The 21,491-nt window shown below is 41.1% G+C and overlaps 1 protein-coding gene and 1 pseudogene across 4 annotated transcripts in view; both read left to right on the forward strand.

Annotated features, from left to right (window-relative positions):
- CA10 (carbonic anhydrase 10) overlaps nt 1-21,491 on the forward strand; it is a 540,464-nt gene that overhangs the window by 239,929 nt on the left and 279,044 nt on the right. For all 3 annotated transcript variants that reach the window (XM_027568021.1, XM_027568019.2, XM_027568020.2), the window contains exon 4: nt 887-1,029. In XM_027568021.1, the coding sequence (XP_027423822.1) occupies nt 887-1,029 (143 nt within the window). The remainder of the gene's footprint in view (nt 1-886; nt 1,030-21,491) is intronic.
- On the forward strand, nt 897-12,299 carry LOC118356398 (annotated as a pseudogene). Its single transcript, XR_004819707.1, has 2 exons — nt 897-1,029; nt 11,418-12,299. The product of XR_004819707.1 is annotated as a peroxiredoxin-1-like (transcript).

Below are 21,491 nucleotides of genomic sequence, written 5' to 3' on the forward strand. Positions count from 1 at the left end.
TCATTAGTTTTTGATGTAGTGTTCCATGATTCATTGTTTGTGCATAACACCCAGTGCTCCACACAGAATGTGCCCTCTTTAATACCCATCACCAGGCTAACCCATCCCCCCACCCCCCTCCCCTCTAGAACCCTCAGTTTGTTTTTCAGAGTCCATAGTCTTTCATGGTTCGTCTCCCCCTCCGATTTACTCCCCTTCATTCTTCCCCTCCTGCTATCTTCTTCTTCTTTTTTTTTTCTTAACATATATTGCATTATTTGTTTCAGAGGTACAGATCTGTGATTCAACAGTCTTGCACAATTCACAGTGCTCACCATAGCACATACCCTCCCCAATGTCTATCACAAGCCACCCCATCCCTCCCACACCCCCACCACTCCAGCAACCCTCAGTTTGTTTCCTGAGATTAAGAATTCCTCATATCAGTGAAGTCATATGATACCTGTCTTTCTCTGACTTATTTCACTCAAAATGCTACTTTCTTTTAAAAGCTTTAAATACCTTCTATATAGAACAAGGGTGATTCCCATATCATTCCTGCCACACGGAAAAGCATAGCATCAGCTCAGGCATTACTAAATATTTGGTGTACTTCAAAAGATGATGTGGGTGGACTACACCTTCTTCCCATTAAGGCGTTAATGCTAACTGTACTCATCAAAGAGGCCCCAAGATGAGTGGGTCTGAAACAAAATCTGAAGGTAAAACTTAGAGAAATGGACCACGATCCAGGCCAAGAAAATACCCTAGTGACACCCAAGTGTCTCTATGGGTGGGAAACATCGGTGGCTCTCTCTGATGTCACCACTTTGGTGCCATGGCTCTTTTTGCATTGTTTTTCGAAACTTCCACCCAGACTAATTCTACAATTTCTTTCTGTTTCTAGTTCCTTCTTTCTGGGGATTGGTGAACTCAGCTTGGAATCTTTGCTCTGTGGGGAAACGGCAGTCACCGGTCAACATAGAGACCAGTCACATGATCTTCGACCCCTTTCTGACGCCCCTTCGCATCAACACTGGGGGCAGGAAGGTAAGCAGCCATGTTGCTTCCATTGCGAAGTTAAGGACGCCGGGAGATGCTGATTCTGAAAGCTAGTCTTCTGGGTCTCCATCTCTGTGATGAGTTTGTCTTTCCATCTAGGAGTAAAATCACAGACCTCAGGCCTACTGCCAACCAATAGGCAGTTGGTCTAATTACATAACCAATTATGTCTAAATTGTGCTTTCTCTCCTTAGCTAGTCAAACCCTCATTCTAATTACTTTGTGCCCCCTGGAGGTTGCCCGAGGCCCTATCCCTTGGTACCCCATGAAGGTCAGAGAGCAATGTTGCTTCCCAAGCGTATCACGCTGGGAAAAATCCCTCCTCTCAGAAACCTCTTTACTGGGGCTTCTTTTAACCTCAACAAAGTGGGGGAAAATTTGTTTTAACAAAAGTAAAATCAGAAATGTATCATCTTGGAAGGAAAAACAAACAATCACCTTAGATGATTTATAAGAAAATCAATAATTAATCTTTCTAGGGACATCTTGGCTGGCTAAGAATCCTAGCTCCTGCCCAGAAATGCTGAGTTATGCTTTGTGATTCTCACACCAGCATCTCTCCTTTCCCCACCGCCCCCCGCGATGTGCTCCTCCTTAATTTTCGGAAGGATATAATGCCCATGGGGTCTTCTTGTTGCTGGGCTCTAGCATTTCTCTTGTGGGTTAATTTCTTTTTGGCTACCTTTTACTGTTGAGTAGTTCATTGAAGGTGGGAAATACACACACACAGCAAATTGTATTTGAAGGTGATTTAGTTATTGTGAACTCAAGAGGAATGGAAAATCATTTGTGTCTAAGAAATTGAGATTAAAATTATGAACAACTTTTGTTACTGCTGGCAGCCAATTCTCCAGGGTTTGCGTTCCTTGGGCTCTGCTCTCTACTTACACAGTCTGTTTGCCTTACTTACCATGGAGTTTGTAAGAAAGTTTTTCCACTTCTGATATATCGGGATGTATTTTTTCCTAATATATAACTGTCACCGAAAAACCAACCAAACAAACAAACCCAAAGTCTGATGACTGTTTTCGGAGATGTTAGTGACTTTGACTCAGGTCACAAAGCGGGCCTTAAAAGGCATTGCACGTAATTGAGACTATTTCTCTATGTAGTGTTTGTGTGCTATTTTAAATATGACTTGAGAAGCATTTTTCTAGAAAAGTCCTATGTAGGTCATGTAGTTTATTGCTCTGATTCCATAGAAATTAACCTATCTCAATTATCATTCGATTTGAAGTTTTATTTTTATAAACTCTAAAGGAAACTTGCCATGGGTTCTATACGTACCTCTCTCCTTCAAGTCATGAGCATGGACAGGCTCACTGACCAGGACTCCGAAAGGGCAAGTTGCAGTTTTGACTTTTCGATCCTTCTTTCCTTCTTGGAGAGGGTGATGGAGAGAATAATTGTATTCTAGACAAAGTGAGAAGCAGTAAAAATGCAGAATGAGGGCTGGGGCCTGAGTTCCAGAAATCAGCTACAGGATGACCACCAAGACTGAAGCACAGAGATCAAAGAGGTGGAGGAGGGAGGTAAGGATGGAAAAGGAAGATGGGGCCAAATTTAGAGGCTGTGTTAAGGAACTGAATCTTTTTCCTGAGTTACAGCAAGCAATTGAAGCATTTTTAGGTTAAGAGTACGTTGGACATGGGATGAGAAAGGTGGCAAGCTAACACAAATAATGGTCACATAATTTTCACTTTTCCATCAGCCCATCTTAGAGGAAAATATTGATGTGAAAGAAAAAAAATAATTAACTCAAGACACTTCTCCCTAAAATTTATTGGGAAAGAAGAGATGGGGGGATAGCCTGATGTTAAAAAGCACTCATGTTTTGGTTTGGTATTTTTTTGTTGTTGACAGAGTTTTGTTTTTTTTTTATATTTCCAATTCAGTAAAGTGTACCTGATCCAAATCAATTTTCAAATGCATTGGAGTTTGGAATTTTGGAAACATTTACTTTTGACGATGTAAATATTTATATCTGGCACGATTTGTGTTGTCAGCTGTTTGAAGAGCTGAGAACTGTCTGATGGCTTCCCTTGCATTAGCAAAAGGTGGAAAATAAAATATAGATGGTAGGAGGATAAACTAACTGGTAATGAAATGTCTAAACGTGATAGACAATAGCTAAATTATGTTTGCCAGCTTTTTAAAGGTGGTGTTTAATGAGTTGGAGACTTATTTTGGAAGTGAGTATTCAAATCACTGCTGTGAATTTAGTTTTGCCTTGAAGAAATGTGTATCTAAATCAAAAGGTTTAAAGACCACCCTGTAAGACTGGGAGGTTTTTTAGAATGTGGGCAAGGTGCCACGTTGTGAAGTCGGAGATCTGCTGGGTATCAGCATGTTAAATGCATCCCAGTCATTATGTGTTTAATGTCACATTCTTATCCATGAACATGATTCCTGCTCGTGTTTCAGTGAACCTTATGCCCAAACCCATGAAGCAGCGTTGCTGCAATCTCGGACTTGTGTTGCTGTGTTCGTTTTAATGTGACTGACCTGGCATGGGGCTCAAATCATGAATTAAGGGCTTATCTTAGCATGAGCAAGGGCTGAAATTCAACCTGAATGCAAAAATACAAAGAATAATAATAGTTAGATGTCAATCAAAACATGTTGTGTCTTGGATAACAAAGTATATTCATTATACTTGAATAATGGTATTTCTTTTTTTTTTTTTAGGTTGCTTCTTTTCAATGGTAATTCTTAAGCAATGTTTGGGTTGTTTGTTTTTTTTTTCTTGAAGGAGAGTGGTTTTTTTTTTACCTAGTTGTTCGTATCTGACACATAGGACTCTTATGGACAAAATTTAAAATAACTGTGCTTTTCAGACAATACTCACTTAGGGTTGGGTTGTGTATGGTCATAAGAATCTTACTTGGAATCAGTCTCCCACCCTGGACCCCATTCAACTTAACTCCTAGTAGTCTAAACATTTTTTTTTAATCTTGGAGCTAATGAATCTCTTCTAGAAAAAGCTACTGAGTCAACTCAGGAATTAGAGTAGGCAGGTGGAGATAATTCTTCCTTCACGGTCTCAGATCATTTAAAATCCCTGTATGTGGTAAATTGGATTCTGACAACTGGTATTTTAAGCTCAGTTCAAGCCTGATTGACTCTTTTAAAAATGGAGACCATTGGTAGTCAATGGACTTGTACAGATTCACATATATTTTTACCTTCCTTGTCTTTTTCCTCATGTCAAAGTGAGTATACGTTAAGTGTTTGTGTATTAAATTCTGTGTGCTATTCACCTAAGTAAGCTTCTTGGTGTAATTTGAAAATAACAGTGTAGAGTGTGAATGTTACTGAATAGCAAAATCTAAATGGCCTGGCTTGATCATTTTGGGATATAGTAGTTCCTCTAGATATTTGTCTGATACAGGTGGGTGCTGAAGGGTTTCTGGATTAAGAGGTGAGGTTAGTGTTCATGGAAGAGATATGGTTTGTAGATAACCTCTCTGCTGATCTGAAACATCTAAAAGAAGAAAGAACATTAAAACTGAGTCTAAAATCACTTGCTGATCCTACCATTTTAACCAAAAATCAGTTCTGGCATCCTTCCCCATCTTTTAGGTCTTTTAATAAAATGGACATCTCAGTAGTCAGTGACATGGGCCTTGCTCACGAGAATTAAATATAAAAGGTAACCTCTAAAGTCATTCACTTAATGATCCCTATGTATTTAAAAAGCACCCATGCTACGCATAGAAGAGACCAAGATTAAGAGTAATATTGTTTCTTTCAACCTTCCTAAAGCTTCTAGATTTTCTGTATCAAGCTTGCATTAATTTAATAATCTGAAAAACACCTATAGATTTTTAATTCATCCCTTCATTTTAGGCAAACATAACAGAGTTGGCAAATATGGTAGAGGGAATAACGCCCTCTCCTAAAGATATGTATATCCTGATCCCCAGAACTTATAAATATGATATCTTACATGGCACAAGGTATCTGGAAGATGCGATTAAGGTAAGCATCTTAAAATGGGAAGATTATCCTCTATTATCCTGATGGGCCCAATGCAATCACAGGGTTCTCATAAGGAACAGACAGAGGCAGGGGAGTCCAAGGCAGAGAAGATGTGACAAAAGAAGCAAGATCAGGGTTATGCATTGCCATGAGCCAAAAGAATATGGGCTGCCTCCAGAAGCTGGAAAAGGGCAAAGAAACAGATTCTTCCCTAGAGTCTCCAGAAGGAACACAGCCCTGCTAAAACCTGGATTTTAGCCCAGCAAAACTGATTTTTGACCTCTGACTTCCAGAATGTAAGATGACCCTTTCAAGGAGACTGGTTGCAGCTCACGCAACCACAGGGATGGAGCTGAGGACGAAAGACCCCCAGCTACACTCCTCCCCACCCCCACTTTGTCAGGCTCCCTCTGGGGAGAAGTCAGAGACTAAGACAAGACTGTTGATTCAGTCTACCTAAGCCAGCCTCCAGGCCACAGGGCAAGGTGAAGGTAGATTTGAAGGGGCAAGAAGAAGACATCCTATGCAAGGCTATACCCTTTATCTACATGACCATTTGCAAATTTCCCATTAAATGAATATGAGGTAATAAAACTCATCATTTCCTATAAAATTAGGTATAAACGTCTCAACCTGGCATTCATAGTCCTTGCAATATGGCCCCAAATCTTCCCTCCAGAGCCTTATTCATCTTACATCTTATGCCTACGTTTTGTTCCCAGTGAGATTGTGATGCTTTTTTCTTAATTGACTGTATCTCACCTTTCCCTGTGATCTGTGCTTTGGCCACAATGTAACCCTTCACCTGATGTACCTCTGGACCTCAGCACTCCCCATCCCTACCTTTTTATTATTCAATCTCTCTGGCACCAGTGCCGCCTCTGCCATGATGCTCCTCTGGATGTCTTTCATGACTGGTGAAATCCCTCCTCATTTGCCTCCTTAAGCAACTTGCTTATCTTTCATTTAGGACCTGAACCTTGGCTTCTATAGTATATTAGTCTTACTTGCCTCATCTCCCCATCTTAGATTAAGGGCTCCTCATGATAAATGTGCTTTCATATTTTCATTTTATATCCCTGAGGTTATCTATGATGAGGCTGGTTGATTTGAACTGAACCAAGATTATCTTTGATCACCAAACAAAAGGTTTATGTGGAATTAGTGAAAAGTTGCTTTCGCTTAAGGTGGGAAAAATATGAGAAAGTCCCATGATGAAAAGTAACCTTGCCATCAACAGAATCTGCCATTAGAAACTAAATTTTCGATTATTGTACTTTTCCTGAAACATGGTCAAAATATGTTGAAAAAAATAATGACTGTGAATTGGTTGGGTGCCTAAAATCTTATCACTTCTCTATTTTTTAAATTTCCACCATGAACCAGATAGCAAAATTTAGTTGACCACAATTAATCATTGCAGTGTTTACATTGCTATGTTTAGAAACCTTTTATGAGTAAGGCATTTATGTTCCTTCAAGGACTTCATGATATATTAGGGGAGAAAATATGGAGATACAGAAATTAAATCACAGTAGCTGATTTAAATAACTATTTGAGATAATAGTGGAAGAGAACCTAAGGAAACAATGAAATGATTAATTAGCAAATCAATCATTTTGACATTAATATTTAATGGTGGTAAGAAGTTGGGTTGGCTGAACCAGGCTTTATGGAGGTGCTAGAATGTGAGCTAGCGTGGACAGGTAGGTGGAATGAAATACTGTTTGCAGGAGGGTCTTTAAATGTTAGATGTTCTGACTCCCCATGTGAAAGATTAAAGAAAATGTAAGGATCCATTTTGCCATCTAAATATGTTACTGTGGTGCTGGTTTTTATTGGATAACTGATATTAAACTTTCATAGATAAGTATTCTTTCCCATTTGGAACTCATTAGCTATCTTTAAGTACCACGGGTCTTTTTATACTGAAGCTCTGGTATGGAAATGATACCTATAATTTTACGTGTGCTTGTGGGATACAGTAGATCTCTAAGAGCTGATGAAGAAGTGAATGTGATTCTTACTCATTTGTATTTTGTGGTTTGATAAGTTTTTTGACTTGCCATACTGACAATATCCTTTCTCAGAAGGAAACAATAAAGGGTCTCTTTATTTGAATCTAATTCTAACCAACAAGGAAAAGCAGCTCGGTGATATGGAATGGACAGTAAAATTCTGGAAGAAAGTGGATGTATTATCTTAGAACATACGGTATTCCAAAGGAAAAAAAAATGCTGATAAGCATTGTCAGACATGGATCCTAAAATCTTCAAAAGGCAGATTTTTGAACTATCATAGTTAAAGTAGATGTGATCTCTCTGCCTCATGGAAGGTAACTCTAGAGGACTAAGAAGCTCTTAAAAATGAAATTATGGTAATACAATTACAAATGATGATACCTCAAAAAAAGGAAATGGTAGGAGCTAAGGCTACAGATGTGGCTGCACAGGGAGTTTTGCCAAAAATAATGTTTTTAAATGGCAGGGAAGAGATGTGAGAGAAAGGGCTTTATAGCCAAGGAGGACGATGAAAGTGGAAGGAACCTGTGAAAATCATTTCAGGGAGAATAAGGTCCAGAATGAGTTTAGGGTGGCAGAACGAGAAGGTCTTTTAAAGTTACAGTTACAGGGAGAAGGAACATTAAGACAATGTAGACCTTTGTTTGGCGGGTTGGGAGGGATAGGTACCCACAGATGTTCTGCTCTGGGTTTGGATTTTAGGTTTACCACTAACCACCCAAATATGAGAAGCCTAACCTCTCTGAGCTTCAGTTCCCTCCTCTGTAAAAGAGAGACCGTAATTGTACCCACCTTGCAGGGTTGTGGTGGTTGTGGTGGAGGGAATTACATGAAGTAACACACTTAGTAGGCAGGTGGTCATTCGAGTTCTCAGATCGGCAGCTGGTGGAGAAGGAAATGTGCTACAATTGTTAGCTACTGGCTTCATCCCTTTGGGCTGCTGGAACAAACTGTCACTGACGGGGTGGCTTCTAAAGAATGGACTTCACAGTTTTGGAAGCTGGGAAGTCCAAGATCAAGGCAGGGGCATGGTCACATTCTGGGGAGGGCCCCCCGTCCTTGTTTACAGCCGGCGCCTTCTTGCTGAGTCCCCACGTGGTGTGAGCGGCCAGGGAGCTCTGTGGTGCATCTTTTCTAGGAGCACCAGCCCGGATCAGGAGGGCTCTGCCCTTATGACCTAATCACCTCCCAAAGGCCCCACCTCTTAATACCCCACTTTAGGGATTAGGATTTGAACATATGAACTTTGAGACTGTGGTAACTGCCATCAGAGATGTTGTGGCCGTTAGTGAGAGAACACAACCTAATCCCACCAGAGTTTCTCCATCAAAGAAACTAATATTTACTTTAGAATCAGTAACATATATGCTGAGAGGTGAAGTGGACGACAGAATACGAATCCACACTTGATCTTAGCCGAAAGGCCGAGAAGCGATGACAGAATACGAATCCAGAACCACCTTGCCAGCAACCCCTATCCGAGAGTTTGAAATTCAGTCGGCATGAAGGTAAAGCTTTCCTCTCAGGCCCATCTTTATAAAAAGCTGCACAGATTCAGAGTGGGCTGGATTTGTTGTAAAATCACTACATGTGAAAAAAGTAGAGGAAGTTAATGGATAATGTGATTGGCATGAGTAAATAACACAGGGAAGATGCCAAGAGACAAATTCAACCTAATTACATAGTACATAAGGTACTCCTCTGTAAGTGAGGTCATTGTCCTATAATAACCTTCAGGGAGAAGAGGGTACCTAGGATATTGCAGTCAGATCCCTCAGTGTTGATGGTTAGAATAACTAATGGAAAAGATGTTGACAAAGTGAAACGCAGAAAAAGGGGAACAAAGTAGCGATGAGAAGAATCAACCATTCTGTACGTTCTGTATTCAATTCTATCTGAAAGGATGACATTTTAAGATATAATTACAGGTGCCTTCTAATTATACCTGTCCTGTGCGGCCTCAGACACCAAAAACGAGTGCTGGTGTTTGGAAATGGCATGAACCAGACTTTATTTCAAAATAAGGGCTCAAGCCATGTGAAGGGTGAATGACCTCCATGTGTTTCATTGAGAACCCCAGCACAAAAAGAGTTCCAGCAGGCACTGAAGTCCACATGCTACTCTAGAACCAGCTCAAGCATCAGACGAGAGCCTTGACCTGGCCTGGAATCCCCCTTCTGATCTAGAAACTACGAACAATGGTTAGATGGGCACACAGAATATGTTTGTTTGAGGCTGACCCCGGAATGAGGATTTACCTCTGAAAGGAGAACTCCCTTTAAAGCCCTAGCATTGGTTTGGAAGAAACCTGCCTTCTCCTCTTTCTCATCCGCTATCAAAATTACTCCCCAAAGTGTTGGATACTGGACTCTTTCTCCTTTAGGATATTTTGCTCTGAGTTGCTAAAATGGAGGATCCAGGGCAAAATGAATGTTACAAGAAAGGACTTTGATTAAAGATAAAGAAACGAGGCCAAGGTAATTGTGTTTATGCTCAGAGCAGAGCGTTTTGCAGGCAGTGGAAGTTTTCAGGGCCTTGTGATGAAAGATAAGCAAAATGTGAGACCGATGCTGTATCCTAAGTTGGGAATGGGCTCAGAGCAAAGGCGTTCTGTGGTTGGCGTCAGGTTCTCATGCACAGTCGCCGGGCTTAGAGCTGGGCTCAGGATTACTGCTCAGCATCTCAGCAGTTGCTTGTAATGTATCCCTCTTGACATCACCCAGAAAATCAATGCAGTCATTAGGCAAGCATTTGAAGGAAACACCTGGATGTTGGCTTTAGTATTTTATAAATACATCTAGTTCTGTGGCTTTCTTTATTCCTCTTGTGAGTATTAGAAAAGACTTTGCTTTCCCTTCCTGCTTCTTGGTCTCTGTCTCTCTCTATCTCTCTGTCTCTCTCTCTCTCCCTTCCTCCCCTTCACTTACCTTCCTCTTCTCATTCTGTCTTGCTCTCCTACCCTTTTCTCCCCTCCCCTGTCTCCTTTCTCCCGTTCACCTTGTCCCATTCCTCTGTCCCCACTTTGCTTTCCTCCCTCCTTCCTCCTGGTCCTGGGTTCATGTGACCGAGGAATCCGTGCCTTCTGTCTTCTGCATCAGGGTGAAATAGGTACTCCCCTTTCATACATTTTAGAAGGATTGACAATTCTATGATTTCGGTGGCAACACTTAAATAAAAGAAAATTCAAGTTATCCGAGGACTGAGCACAATTTTTATGAGAGAGTATGTGGGGAATTGACTCAAGAAATCTAATGAATTTAGAGGCAGATGAATTCCCCCAGGAATTTCATGGGTGTTAAGTATCAATCACATGGTACCATCTTCGTTGTCTGGTTACTTGATTCCATAGATGAAACCAACAGGCATTTGGCAAATTAACTGTCCTTTCAAATAGGTGACAAAATGTCGTACTCACTTACACTGCTTGTAGTTCAGCTCTTTTGCCATTCGTCTAAAAATGAGGTAGAAGAGCAAGAAAAAAGGGAAAAACACGAAACCTAATTTTTACTTCTCCCACTTTGTGTTATCTCTCAAGCATTCCAGAACAAGTGTCTCCATCACAGTCTAGAGGATAAAGCTGGCAGAATACCTGGGTGACACAGAAACAGTCATATACCCAAGAGTTCTGAATTTTGATATTAAAAATCTGATATCGGTTGTGCATTCTCTCCAAGAAGGCTCTGAAATTGGCCAGTCTTCTCCTTGTAAGCCTGGTCATTTGGCTGCATAGACCAGCCAAGCTCTCCCTACCTGAACTTCAGAGACTCTGAGTCCAGTTAAAGGGCCATTGTTGCCTAGAAACCAGGTAGCTTTGGTCTGAAAATAAAAATAATTTCCCCATCATTTCAGGGGAAAAAATGAAGTGGAATTTGTGTGAAGGACTTAAGAAAATACAAATTTTCTTCTTATTCTGCTTTTCTGAAACAAAAGAATTACATTAAAACTGGAAAACTAGAAAAAAGGTGTGATTTGGGGAGTCTATGCATCATTAACAATTGAACATCTGAGCAACAATCAGACTTTTCATTTTTCTTATGAAAATTTATTTGTTTAAAGATTTATTTATTTATTTATTTATTTGAGAGAGAGAGTGTGTGTGTGAGTGGGGAGAGAGGCAAAGGGAGAGAATCTTCAAGCGGACTCCCTGCTGAGTGTGGAGCCTGACGCAGGGCTCAATCCCAGGAGCCTGAGATCATAAGCTGAGCTGAAATCAAGAGTCCGATGCTTAACCGACTGAGCCACCCAGGTGCCCCAATTTTTTCTTATGAAAATTTAATGTCGTATAGAAGCAACCTTATTAATGTCTCATGAAGCATTAAGAATAATTAAAATGGTGTCTTCTTCCTGCCTTGTCTTGGGCGTTTTTGTTCTCAGAGCTGCTGATAGCAAGATGTCTTCAGGAAATGCCAAAATTGGGCATCCTGCCCCCAACTTCAAAGCCAGGGCTATTATGCCAGACCTCCAATTCAAAGGCCTCAGCCTACTGACTACAAAGGAAAATACATTGTATTCTTCTTTTACCCTCTTGACTTCACTTCTGTGTGCCCCACAGAGATCATTGCTTTCAGTGACAGGGCAGAAGAATTTAAGAAACTCAACTGTCAAGTGATTGGTGCTTCTGTGGATTCTCATTTCTGTCACCTGGCATGGATCAACACACCCAAGAAACAAGGAGGACTGGGACCCATGAACATTCCCTTGGTATCAGACCCCAAGCGTACCATTGCTCAGGACTATGGAGTCTTAAAGGCTGATGAAAGCATCTCGTTCAGGGGCCTCTTTATCATTGATGATAACAGTATCCTTAGGCAGATCACGGTAAATGACCTTCCTGTCGGCTGCTCTGTGGATGAGACTCTGCGAATGGTTCAGGCCTTCCAGTTTACTGACAAGCATGGGGAAGTGTGCCCAGCTGGCTGGAAGCCTGGCAGTGATACCATCAAGCCTGATGTCCAGAAGAGCAAAGAATATTTCTCTAAGCAGAAGTGAGCGCCAGGTCATTTTAGGGCTGGGCTGCAGTGGGTGGCCATGAAAACAAAATCTCTTTTGTACTATTGTCATGCTTAGAACGTAAGACATTAGACTCTGTGCAGATGTGGTATGGGGACAGGACAGGGCTTTCCTGCAGGGGTTGGGGAGGCCAGCCTTTCTTCCTCTGGAGAGAAGGGCCTGAGCTGTTATGGGGCAGGCCACCTGTTATGTACAGTAGCAGGGCATTGCTTTTTGTCTTTTGTTGTTTCTATTAAACTTGAACTGAGAAAAAAAAGAATAATTAAAATAATCCATTTCTTTCCAATATCTCATATTTTTATCATTTTAGAATGTAGGTGTTCTAATCCCTGTTCTGTACTATGTTAGGGCCAAGATCTAAACTGTATGAAAAGTTAAGAGCAGCCAGTTTATTTTTCCATTTCCCCACCTCCCTACCCCAATGTTGTAGTTACGTCGGATGAGTAGGCATATAGATCTAATGTAGACCATAATGATGATCATTAATAATGCCCTACTGAATACTGGAAATTTGCAAAGACAGTAGATTTCAGGTGCTTTCACCAACAACAAGAAAATGCTAACTCTCAGTAGATGAATAGGTTAATTTTACCTTAGGAGTCATTTAACAATGCATGTGTATATCAAATCCTCATGTTGCACACCTGATTTCTATATTGCGCACAATATAGAAATCAGCTCAGTGCTTAAAGTCTCCCAAATTATTTATTTTGAGCTTGAGAGACTCTGATGGAATAAGATTTGGGCAAAATTATCAGTTCAAATTAAGTGTATATATATATATATGTATATATACAATTTTTATTAAAAAGGTAAATAAAAAATGTTCAGAGATTAGCTAGTTCAGCCTAGCATCTGTTTTTTTCATACAATAAACCTGGTGTCTATTCAGTAAGACATTTTGCTAATGCTGCCTACTTCGTGTTCTGAACAGATTCTTTTCTCTGTTTACTAAGATCTTCACCAGATGTGACACAATATAATATTAGTCATTTCTGGCCCTTAGCCCTGAAACCCATATGCTCTGACCATATATACAAAACATGTCTACATATGATATCATATGATGAAGGTGCATGATCTCATTTTTACCAAGAAGTGAAAACACACACACATACCATGTGATGCGTTGGAGTCAATGGAAACCTGTCAAACTAGCAGCATCTCACCTCCTGAAAATATTTTCTCCCACCTTCATATCACAAATATGCCTCACATCAAATTCAGTGGAGCAGAGATTTTTCCTATTTTGCATTTTCCTCTGAAATATTCAGGAAATATTTCTTCTTTTTTTATTTCAAGTTGAGAGAAGCGACTTTTTTTCTTTTAAGCCAAGTAGCTATTTTCACTGATTTCTCACTAGAAGAAACATGCATGGCTTGTGCTGGCATAGGAGGGATTATGCAGTATATATAGCTCTTTATAGTTACTATTTAGTGCCCGTGTGCTAGGTAGGTTTGAATATAGAAATCAGCTCAGTGCTTGAAGACTCCCAAATTATTTATTTTGAGCTTGAGAGATTCTGATAGAATAAGATTTGGGCAAAATTATCAGTTCAAATTAAGTGTTGCATCACCCCTTCAGAGTCCAGTGCTTCCCCAAGCCCAAGTTTTTAGAGCCTGAGATACAGCTTCCAGAACCAATGAATTGCTGAGGAAGTGTTCTCAAGTGAGAACTGCAAAGGAGTGGGGGCAGCAGGGCAGGGAAGAAGTTCAGCAAAGATGGGAGTCCACCTGGAGTCCAACTGGAGCCAGATCCCACAGGGAGCTCTTGAGCATGAATGGCACCACTGTTCTTGCAGCCTTCTACTTACCCTCATGGGCCAGGGAGGCAGACTAAGTGGGGTATAACATTGCTGGTGTTCCCAGGCAAGGCGGCTCATGTGCAGTGATGCACTGGAAAGCTCGCTTACACTGGCTTTCCAGAGCCCATCCGAACATCTCTTCCCACCTCTACATTCAGTGACATCAAGTTGGTAACTTGAAATCCCCATGGTAAGTGTGTTTATACCAGAGAAATCTGCCAATGCTACACAACAGGGCCTTTTTTCCCCAGAGAGCTGGTTGGTAAATATTGACCAGCGCACCGCGGTTCATATAGGCCAAGGGCAATTCCCAAGAGGAGGGTGAGTTGATTGCAGCCAACACTGAGAAGCTGAGAGACCTGCCCACTCTCCCAGAAAAGGGGATCTGAGTGGATCACCAACAGCATCTGTGATAACTAGTGTTAGAAGTTTTAGATTTGCTGCAGATATTCATATTGGAAATGACTCCAGTGACTGTGTTGGCCTCCTTAACTATCATTCCATTTGGGCTGCCCTGTACTCTATCCTCCCCAAGCCCAGTCTCCACTAACGGGGGAGGAGGTAGGAAGCATAGACACGAGTAGATGGAATTCTGACGTTCCTTACCTTCATTCTGGTTCCTCTGTTAATACATCATCTTTCCTTGGTTGCCTTCTACAAGCCCACATTACTCCTAATCATGTCTTTGCAAAGTAAGGTTGGCATATGGAGACAGCTTTTACCCAGTGCCCTGGCAATCACAAAGCAACGTCACCAAGAACTTTTCCAGTTTAAGCTGCCACTGCCCAGAACTAGGGATGTCCAGGGCTATTTCACAACCCCAGTTCCCCAAACCCACCCCCCAGCTTCTTGTCAGTGATAGTATGTTTCCAGAAGAATAGCATGCTGTATAGCAACATTCTTCTTTCCAGAATAGCAACACTGTAAACACATGCAATAAACTTATTTGCAGGAGCAAAGGGAGGAAATGGGGAGGAGCTTCTGGGCTTTTCCAAGTGATCTTTATTCAGCACATTGCCTTGTGATGATGATTTCACAGTTTCTGATTCTAAAAGGTATGCTTTTAAAAAAAAAATCTGAATAAGACTGAAGAAATAGCCCTGTGCTAGGCAGTTTTGAGTCCATGCTCTTCCATCAATTCGAAGTATTACTAGCATTTTTCTCAAGAGTGTAATATACAACAACTGCCAAGCTTTCCTTTTGCCATTACAAAAAGGACAGATACTGGAGTGAGCCATATTTCAGCACTGCAGGGATATAAAAAATGAACTGCTAAAAACGGCCCAGGAGGAATGAATAGCAATAAGACATCAATGTCATCTGTATACTGATTTGTGATGAATTTCCAAAAGGCTTAATGGTATGATGTTATGATATATAGGGGCTTCCTGAAAGTTAATAACTGTAAGTTACCCACTTGGAAGAATGTAATGGAGGAAAGCAAGTGATCACAGATAATATATAAATAACTAACTTCACTAATATAGTCAAACTGTTCTGTGTGTTCTGGATTGGGACACTCCGTGATTAGAAATATAAAATTCAAAGGATTGTGAAGACAGAAGAAGGTCAAATGTTACACAAACACCCATAATCATATGTTTGGTAAGGCCTTTAATTTGCCTTTCAAAGACTGGCATCCATATAGTGAAGAGAAAAGTGTATACCTTGATCACCTTTCGGAGGTGAATTAACCTCGGCCAGAGTCCTTTGATACAAATTCAAGTGGGAGCAACAAAATCTTGCATCTCTGCAGCCTGTTTGTTTGGAGGAACATGTTGTTCTTGCTAATTACCATGTGGTCTGGCCTTTCCCTTGTGGGTTGTGTGCTTAAAGCACCAACAGCTATGAGACATAGGGTCTGGAATAAGGGTAACCCCTTTCAACATGCAGTCTGGGCTCATTTGGCCCACTTCTTTTCATGGCCGTGGCTGACAAATTCTGATTAGCAGCAAAGTGCATGGCACAAAGAAAACACTCAATAAATGTTTATTGAATGAAATGATAAATAGATAAGTGAAAAAAAAAATGCCCCAGATCCTGGAATTACGAATAATGGGAAGAGAGAAAGGAACTAGATTTATTAAGTACCTACCACATCCATTTATACATATATTTTATCTCATTTAATTCCCCAATCTGAGATGGTCAGTTTTGCAGACCAGGAAGCGGAGATGTACAGTTGTTACATAATTTACCTAGAGTTACAGGGGAGACAAGAAAAAGAGCTGAGTTTCAACCTCAGCTTATCTGCCTGAAACACTGTGTCCCTTTCCAGAATGTTGCACTAAAGCTGAAGACAGGGGAAAAATATCCTACAATATAGCATGGATTCAGGGAGGAGAGGGTCTGGGATCAGAAGAGCCCTGACCTTCAGCCAGTTTCCTGCTCTTTGCCATCATTTGAGAGAATGAGGGAAGGTGGTGCCCTGTGCTGGGTTCCTGCCATGTTCTGCCTGTTAATTGCATCTCTGCAGCCTGTTTGTTTTGGCTCTAGCATCATACATATTTTATCCTTAGAGGTGATGCTCTAGGTCTGCTTTGTTATCTGGCTGCCACTCTCCTCCCTGGCAAGGCGGCAGAGCACATACTGAATGTCATTTCTAAATGGGTAGTTAATTTTCCTACAGCCTTCATCAAAGAAGTGCCACCTAAAATGCCCCAGATAGTTATTGTCATCACCGTACCAGATCTGGTAGCTCTAGAGTCAGGAGAAAGACATACAGTTTTAATTTCGAGGACACAGACATGAGTGTTTTCTCTCTGTTTACAAGGTGGCAGTGTTTTCTCTGTGTCTTCCGTCTGCTCTGCTCTGTTTCCCTTGCTTTGCACTGAGGACACGCCGTGGTGCTTCTGCATGTAGGGTATTCCCCCAAAGAATAAGAATTGCACGGCGGAAATCCCGGTAGGCACATTTCCATGTTCCGCCAGGCTCATGGCAGATCAAGAGAAACTTTTAAAGTCACGAGCCTCAGAGGACTGGCCAGTATAAATGGCCTGTCCCTGTTTCTTCTGGGCACTCATCCTTTAAGTCATTTCATATGATGTGCATAATGTAACAGGGGCGAAGCTGGTACACCCCTGCCATTCATTTCTCAGCCTGCCCTTAGTTCTCTGTGGATCATAATGATGATAATGGTTGGAAATTTTGGGTTTGTTCTTCTCCACATCCAGTGTTAAGACTGAAAGGAATTCAGAGGTGACCCTCAGTTCTCCAGGCATCTTGGGAATAGGACAGTCAAAGCAAAGACTTAAGATGACAATGGTTTCTGGCTCATGTCCCTGTTCTAGACCATTGCTGGGAGCTTACCTCAGCCTCCCAGGTTCATCCCTTCTGCGTGGTCCCGGGTGATTGGGGTGACTTGTGCTTCCTGGGAGTATGCCTGTGCAGGTGGGGTCACTCCTCCCCATGCGACCCACCTCCCCGGTACTCTGCGTGCGTGGCTCTTGCAGGCACTGCTGAAACATGAACGATCATTCCCATCCTGACAGTGGTATTTCTCCAAAGCATATGAAGACCTTTATCCCAAGCCCAACTGGTCTGACCTTGAACTTTCTTTTGAGTCCCTAGAAGATAACATGGCTTTTCCAATTCCAATAGGAGCCTCTGAGTTTATACCAAGACCCTAGGGACTTGTCTGGAAGTGCTTTGAGTGACCATGCCTGGTGGGAATCAGACGTGAAGTTCTCAGTCACCAACAGAAGGATACCTCATCTCAAACATGTGTCTTTGTACTCTCTTCTACCTCTAAGTAATTCACCCAGCCTCCTGTCCCCCAACTACCAACAACTGGTTTCTTTCTCCTTGTTTTTCTTGAGACTGTCATTGTCTACTCCAAAATCCTCTTTGCCAGTTTCCTGAGAAAGCCCTAAAACCTTTACGTAAATTGTCTCTCAGAGGCTAGAATCAATACCCTTTCGATGCCAGAAGAATATGCAAATTAAGCGAGGCTAGTACTTAACTCCCAGTGCTCAGGACATTCCTCCCCCATCTTGCCAATTGAGAGGAAGCCTTTATGAATGGATGCCCTTTACTCTGCCCCTTAGCTTCCACCTGCCCCCTGCTATGAAGAGTGAGCAAAGCCACAGGGTTGAGCTTTCCTTCCTGGAACTGAAGGATATTCATTCCTAGTACAGACTGGTGAGCTACCAGAGCCCTGTGAATTGTTTTGAATGCTATTAATGTGCATGCAGCATTATTAGAAAGTACTTTGAGTTTTAGATAGATATTTTATTCTTTTGTTACCAAGGCTTTTCAAAAGATAAAATATACATTATACTGCATGGAATATATGAAAGTTCAATAAAATATGATAATGTTGCTCCACATACTGTTCTCTTGGGTATGATAACAGGAAAATATTTTCCCCTGACAAGCCTCTTATAATGGATGAAAATATTCCCTCTCATTGCACCTACAGTGCAAGGTTTGAGGCATATTATTGGAGTCAGGTAATCTGCCTCTGAAATACTGGTATTTGAAAGGCAAATTTAAGGCTTAGGACGTTTCACTTTATGATCATTGACACTGATGTTAGTAAACTCTTTCTCTAGCTATGAAGAAGAGAAATGGCAGGCAAGTTGTTTTTTTTTTTTTTCCAGTTGCCATTTGCTTTTTCCTGACTGCACCATATGGAGCACAGTAAATAAACTATGAGGGTAGCAGGATGCAGAGAAAAAAGGAATGCACTTAGACTCTAACAGCCCTTAAGCAAGTTACTTTATCCCCTTGAGCCTCTTTTCTGATCTATCCAGTGGAGTTAATATTAAAGAATTCTGATGAGAATCACAGATTATTGGAATGCTCCCATCATTGTGCCTAGCGCATACTGTTTCCACAATTTAATTTTAATTTAACAGAGAAATAGCTGACCCTGGAAATTATGTCACCATAGTAATGATGCCCATGTAGTAATATGTACTCATGTAATAATATGCTTGTGATTTGAAGTCAATTTTATTTATGCCATCAATATCAGTGTATTTTTTTGTCCATAAAAAGAGGTAAAAGGTGGTACATAAAACATGATAAAATATATAGTAGATGATAAGCTTTGAACAGAATATCTTTTTCCTTCTGCCCTAGATTGTCCAGCTGATGCCCTGTAGATTAGGTTGACAAAAGACAGATTAACAAGAGAGAAACAAACAGAAGTTTATTAACATGTGTGTGGTGCCTATTAAGACATGGGAGTAATACAGGGATAGAGATGAGTAACTCAAAGGGATGGTTCGAATTGGGGATCTATATAACTAACTTAGTAGGGGAAAGGGAGGGGAAGAGAGGGCACTTATTGGAAAACAAATGGCTTTTTGGAAAGAGAAATGGGCTCTTAGGAGACGGGATAGGAGATAGGATAGTTTGTGACATCTGTCTGAGTGTGGTGTTGTTCCAGAAGATAAATTACTTCAGGGGAGGGCTTTATGACAGTTGAGTTCTTTGGGGAGGCTCTGCTTTTAGGAAGATAATGGACATCAGGAACCCAGATGAGTTCCGCTCAAAATAATTCTTAAGCCAAGCTGGCTTATTTTGGGGCTGCATGTCCTGGTCCCCATCAGTGAGAGCTAGACTTCTTCATCTTCATGGAGTACAGTCTTCATGTGTTTTATAATCTGGCATATGTTTAACCATGTCTAATGATCTATCTTGCTTATTCCTGAAGCCACGTAGGATTTGGCTCATAGTTAGGTGCCCAGTAAATATGCACTGAAATTATTGGTAACCTCTTGATAAATGTTTATTGTATTTAATCTGGGCTCGGATGACCAAAGTAGGTTAAAAAAGATATGCATAAATGTGGATGTTATCATTATTCCCATGGTGACCCCCAGGAAAGGACAGGTAGGTAATTCAGATCTTTACTGGTTGAACAAAGTAATCTCCATCATATCAAATGATTAATGCTTAGCAATAGATCAGCCAGACTTGTACTTGGGTTTCTAGACTCCTCTTAGTAGCTCTTTACTATTTTGTCCCACTCCTTCCAGCTTCTTCTGGATTGTCCTTTTGTGTCACTCCAGCCAACAGTCTCAACTCACTCTCCCATCTGTCCATGATGGGCCAAATAGACACAGCATTGTGTTCCAGTACACGAGGGTCCACCTAACCTGTCAACTAATGGGTCTCTCAATGCCAGGCAGAATGAACCACCTCCTCTACGATGCACTTGCTGGGTATGTGACTGTCCCAGGATCGGTTCATTTGCCAGCAAGCAAAAGGCAGGTCTGCTGTCAACTCTATAAGCCTTATATTGGAGTAAACATCAGAGAAGTAAACAGTTATAATTCATCCATTAAATTTGGTTATGCAAATAATACCCTTGATCATTCTCTGACTTAACCTTCACAACAACTTTGTGGCATAGTCAAGGCAAGGTATTAGCAAGCTATTGCCACAATAATGCTATTTAATAGCATTACTTAACAAATAACTACAAAATCTCATAAGCATGTATTTCTTACTCATGGGTCTTCAGGTCTGCCGGAGCCGGGTCTTATTCAAGTCAAGGTCAGCTAGGCTTTGTGGCCCAGGCTGAAGGGGCAGCTACTACCTAGAGCATGACCTTTTAGCTGAGATCAGAAGTTCTCAGGGGGAAGTGAAAGCACACAAGACCACATAAGCCATAGGGGCAAAATTGGACCCTTGTTGCTTCTACCCACATTACACAGGCCAAGTTGCATAGCCATCTGTGGTTTCTACTACAGTCTCTCCACTCCCCAGATTGGCCTGTATTTGAGAAAATTTCACATGAAAAAATCCATGGTGAACAAAAGTGATAAATTGAAAGGTGATAACTTACAGACCAAAATATGTCCCCTCCCCCCTAGCAACAAACACCTTTAAGATTCATTTCGCCTTACAAAACTCCAATTTATGAACAATCTAGGGGAAGGATCTACCCTTTAAATTGCCACTGGCATTTTGTAAAGGACATTGTGTCATTGGGTCTTCCTGAAGGAAGCCCTCAGTGAGAAATTTCTGTTAACACTAAGCGTTAGGAAAAGCCTTGCTCCCTCCGCACAATTGATGTGCTTTTTCCCTCCATGAGAACTGTGTTGTTCATTTCCTTTTAAGTATAAAGAACTTCAGAGCCAAATCTTTACCTGTAATAAAATTAGTGGGCCTTGATAGCCTGTTGAATTATTCTCTGGGCCCTGCCATTCTATTCTGTCTTTAACCTGCCTTGATAGTTTTGTTATATATAATTTTTCCCCCGTAAGCCATAGGAAATCTTTTGTGGCATGATGCAAGATAGAAAGAACAAAACAAATAATTAAATAAATCAGAGGTACCTAATTAAGAGGGAAACCAGCTGGTCTGTTTCTCTGCTTTCTAGTTTTATTAATTACCATGGGTAGAAAGATATTTTGTTTATAATCAAAATTAAACTAGATCTTTGGAGATTAGGTTTTCTAAAAGAGCTTAAGGGTAGGATCAGAGGGGATTCTGTGCATCATCCTTAAGGCTCCCCTCTGACACCATGCCCCTCCCTAAGCCTCTCTTCTCCCCACCCCCCAGCCCAAGCCCACAAAAGGAGCTTCTGGTTCTGCTGTTCATTCCTGTCGCCCTACTTCTGGCTGGGAGGTCTGGTTCAAATAGCTCAGTCCCCAGGATTTGAAAATAAAGGACAACAG

The sequence above is a fragment of the Zalophus californianus genome, chromosome 16 (assembly GCF_009762305.2).
Source record: "Zalophus californianus isolate mZalCal1 chromosome 16, mZalCal1.pri.v2, whole genome shotgun sequence".
Taxonomy (NCBI): domain Eukaryota; kingdom Metazoa; phylum Chordata; class Mammalia; order Carnivora; family Otariidae; genus Zalophus; species Zalophus californianus.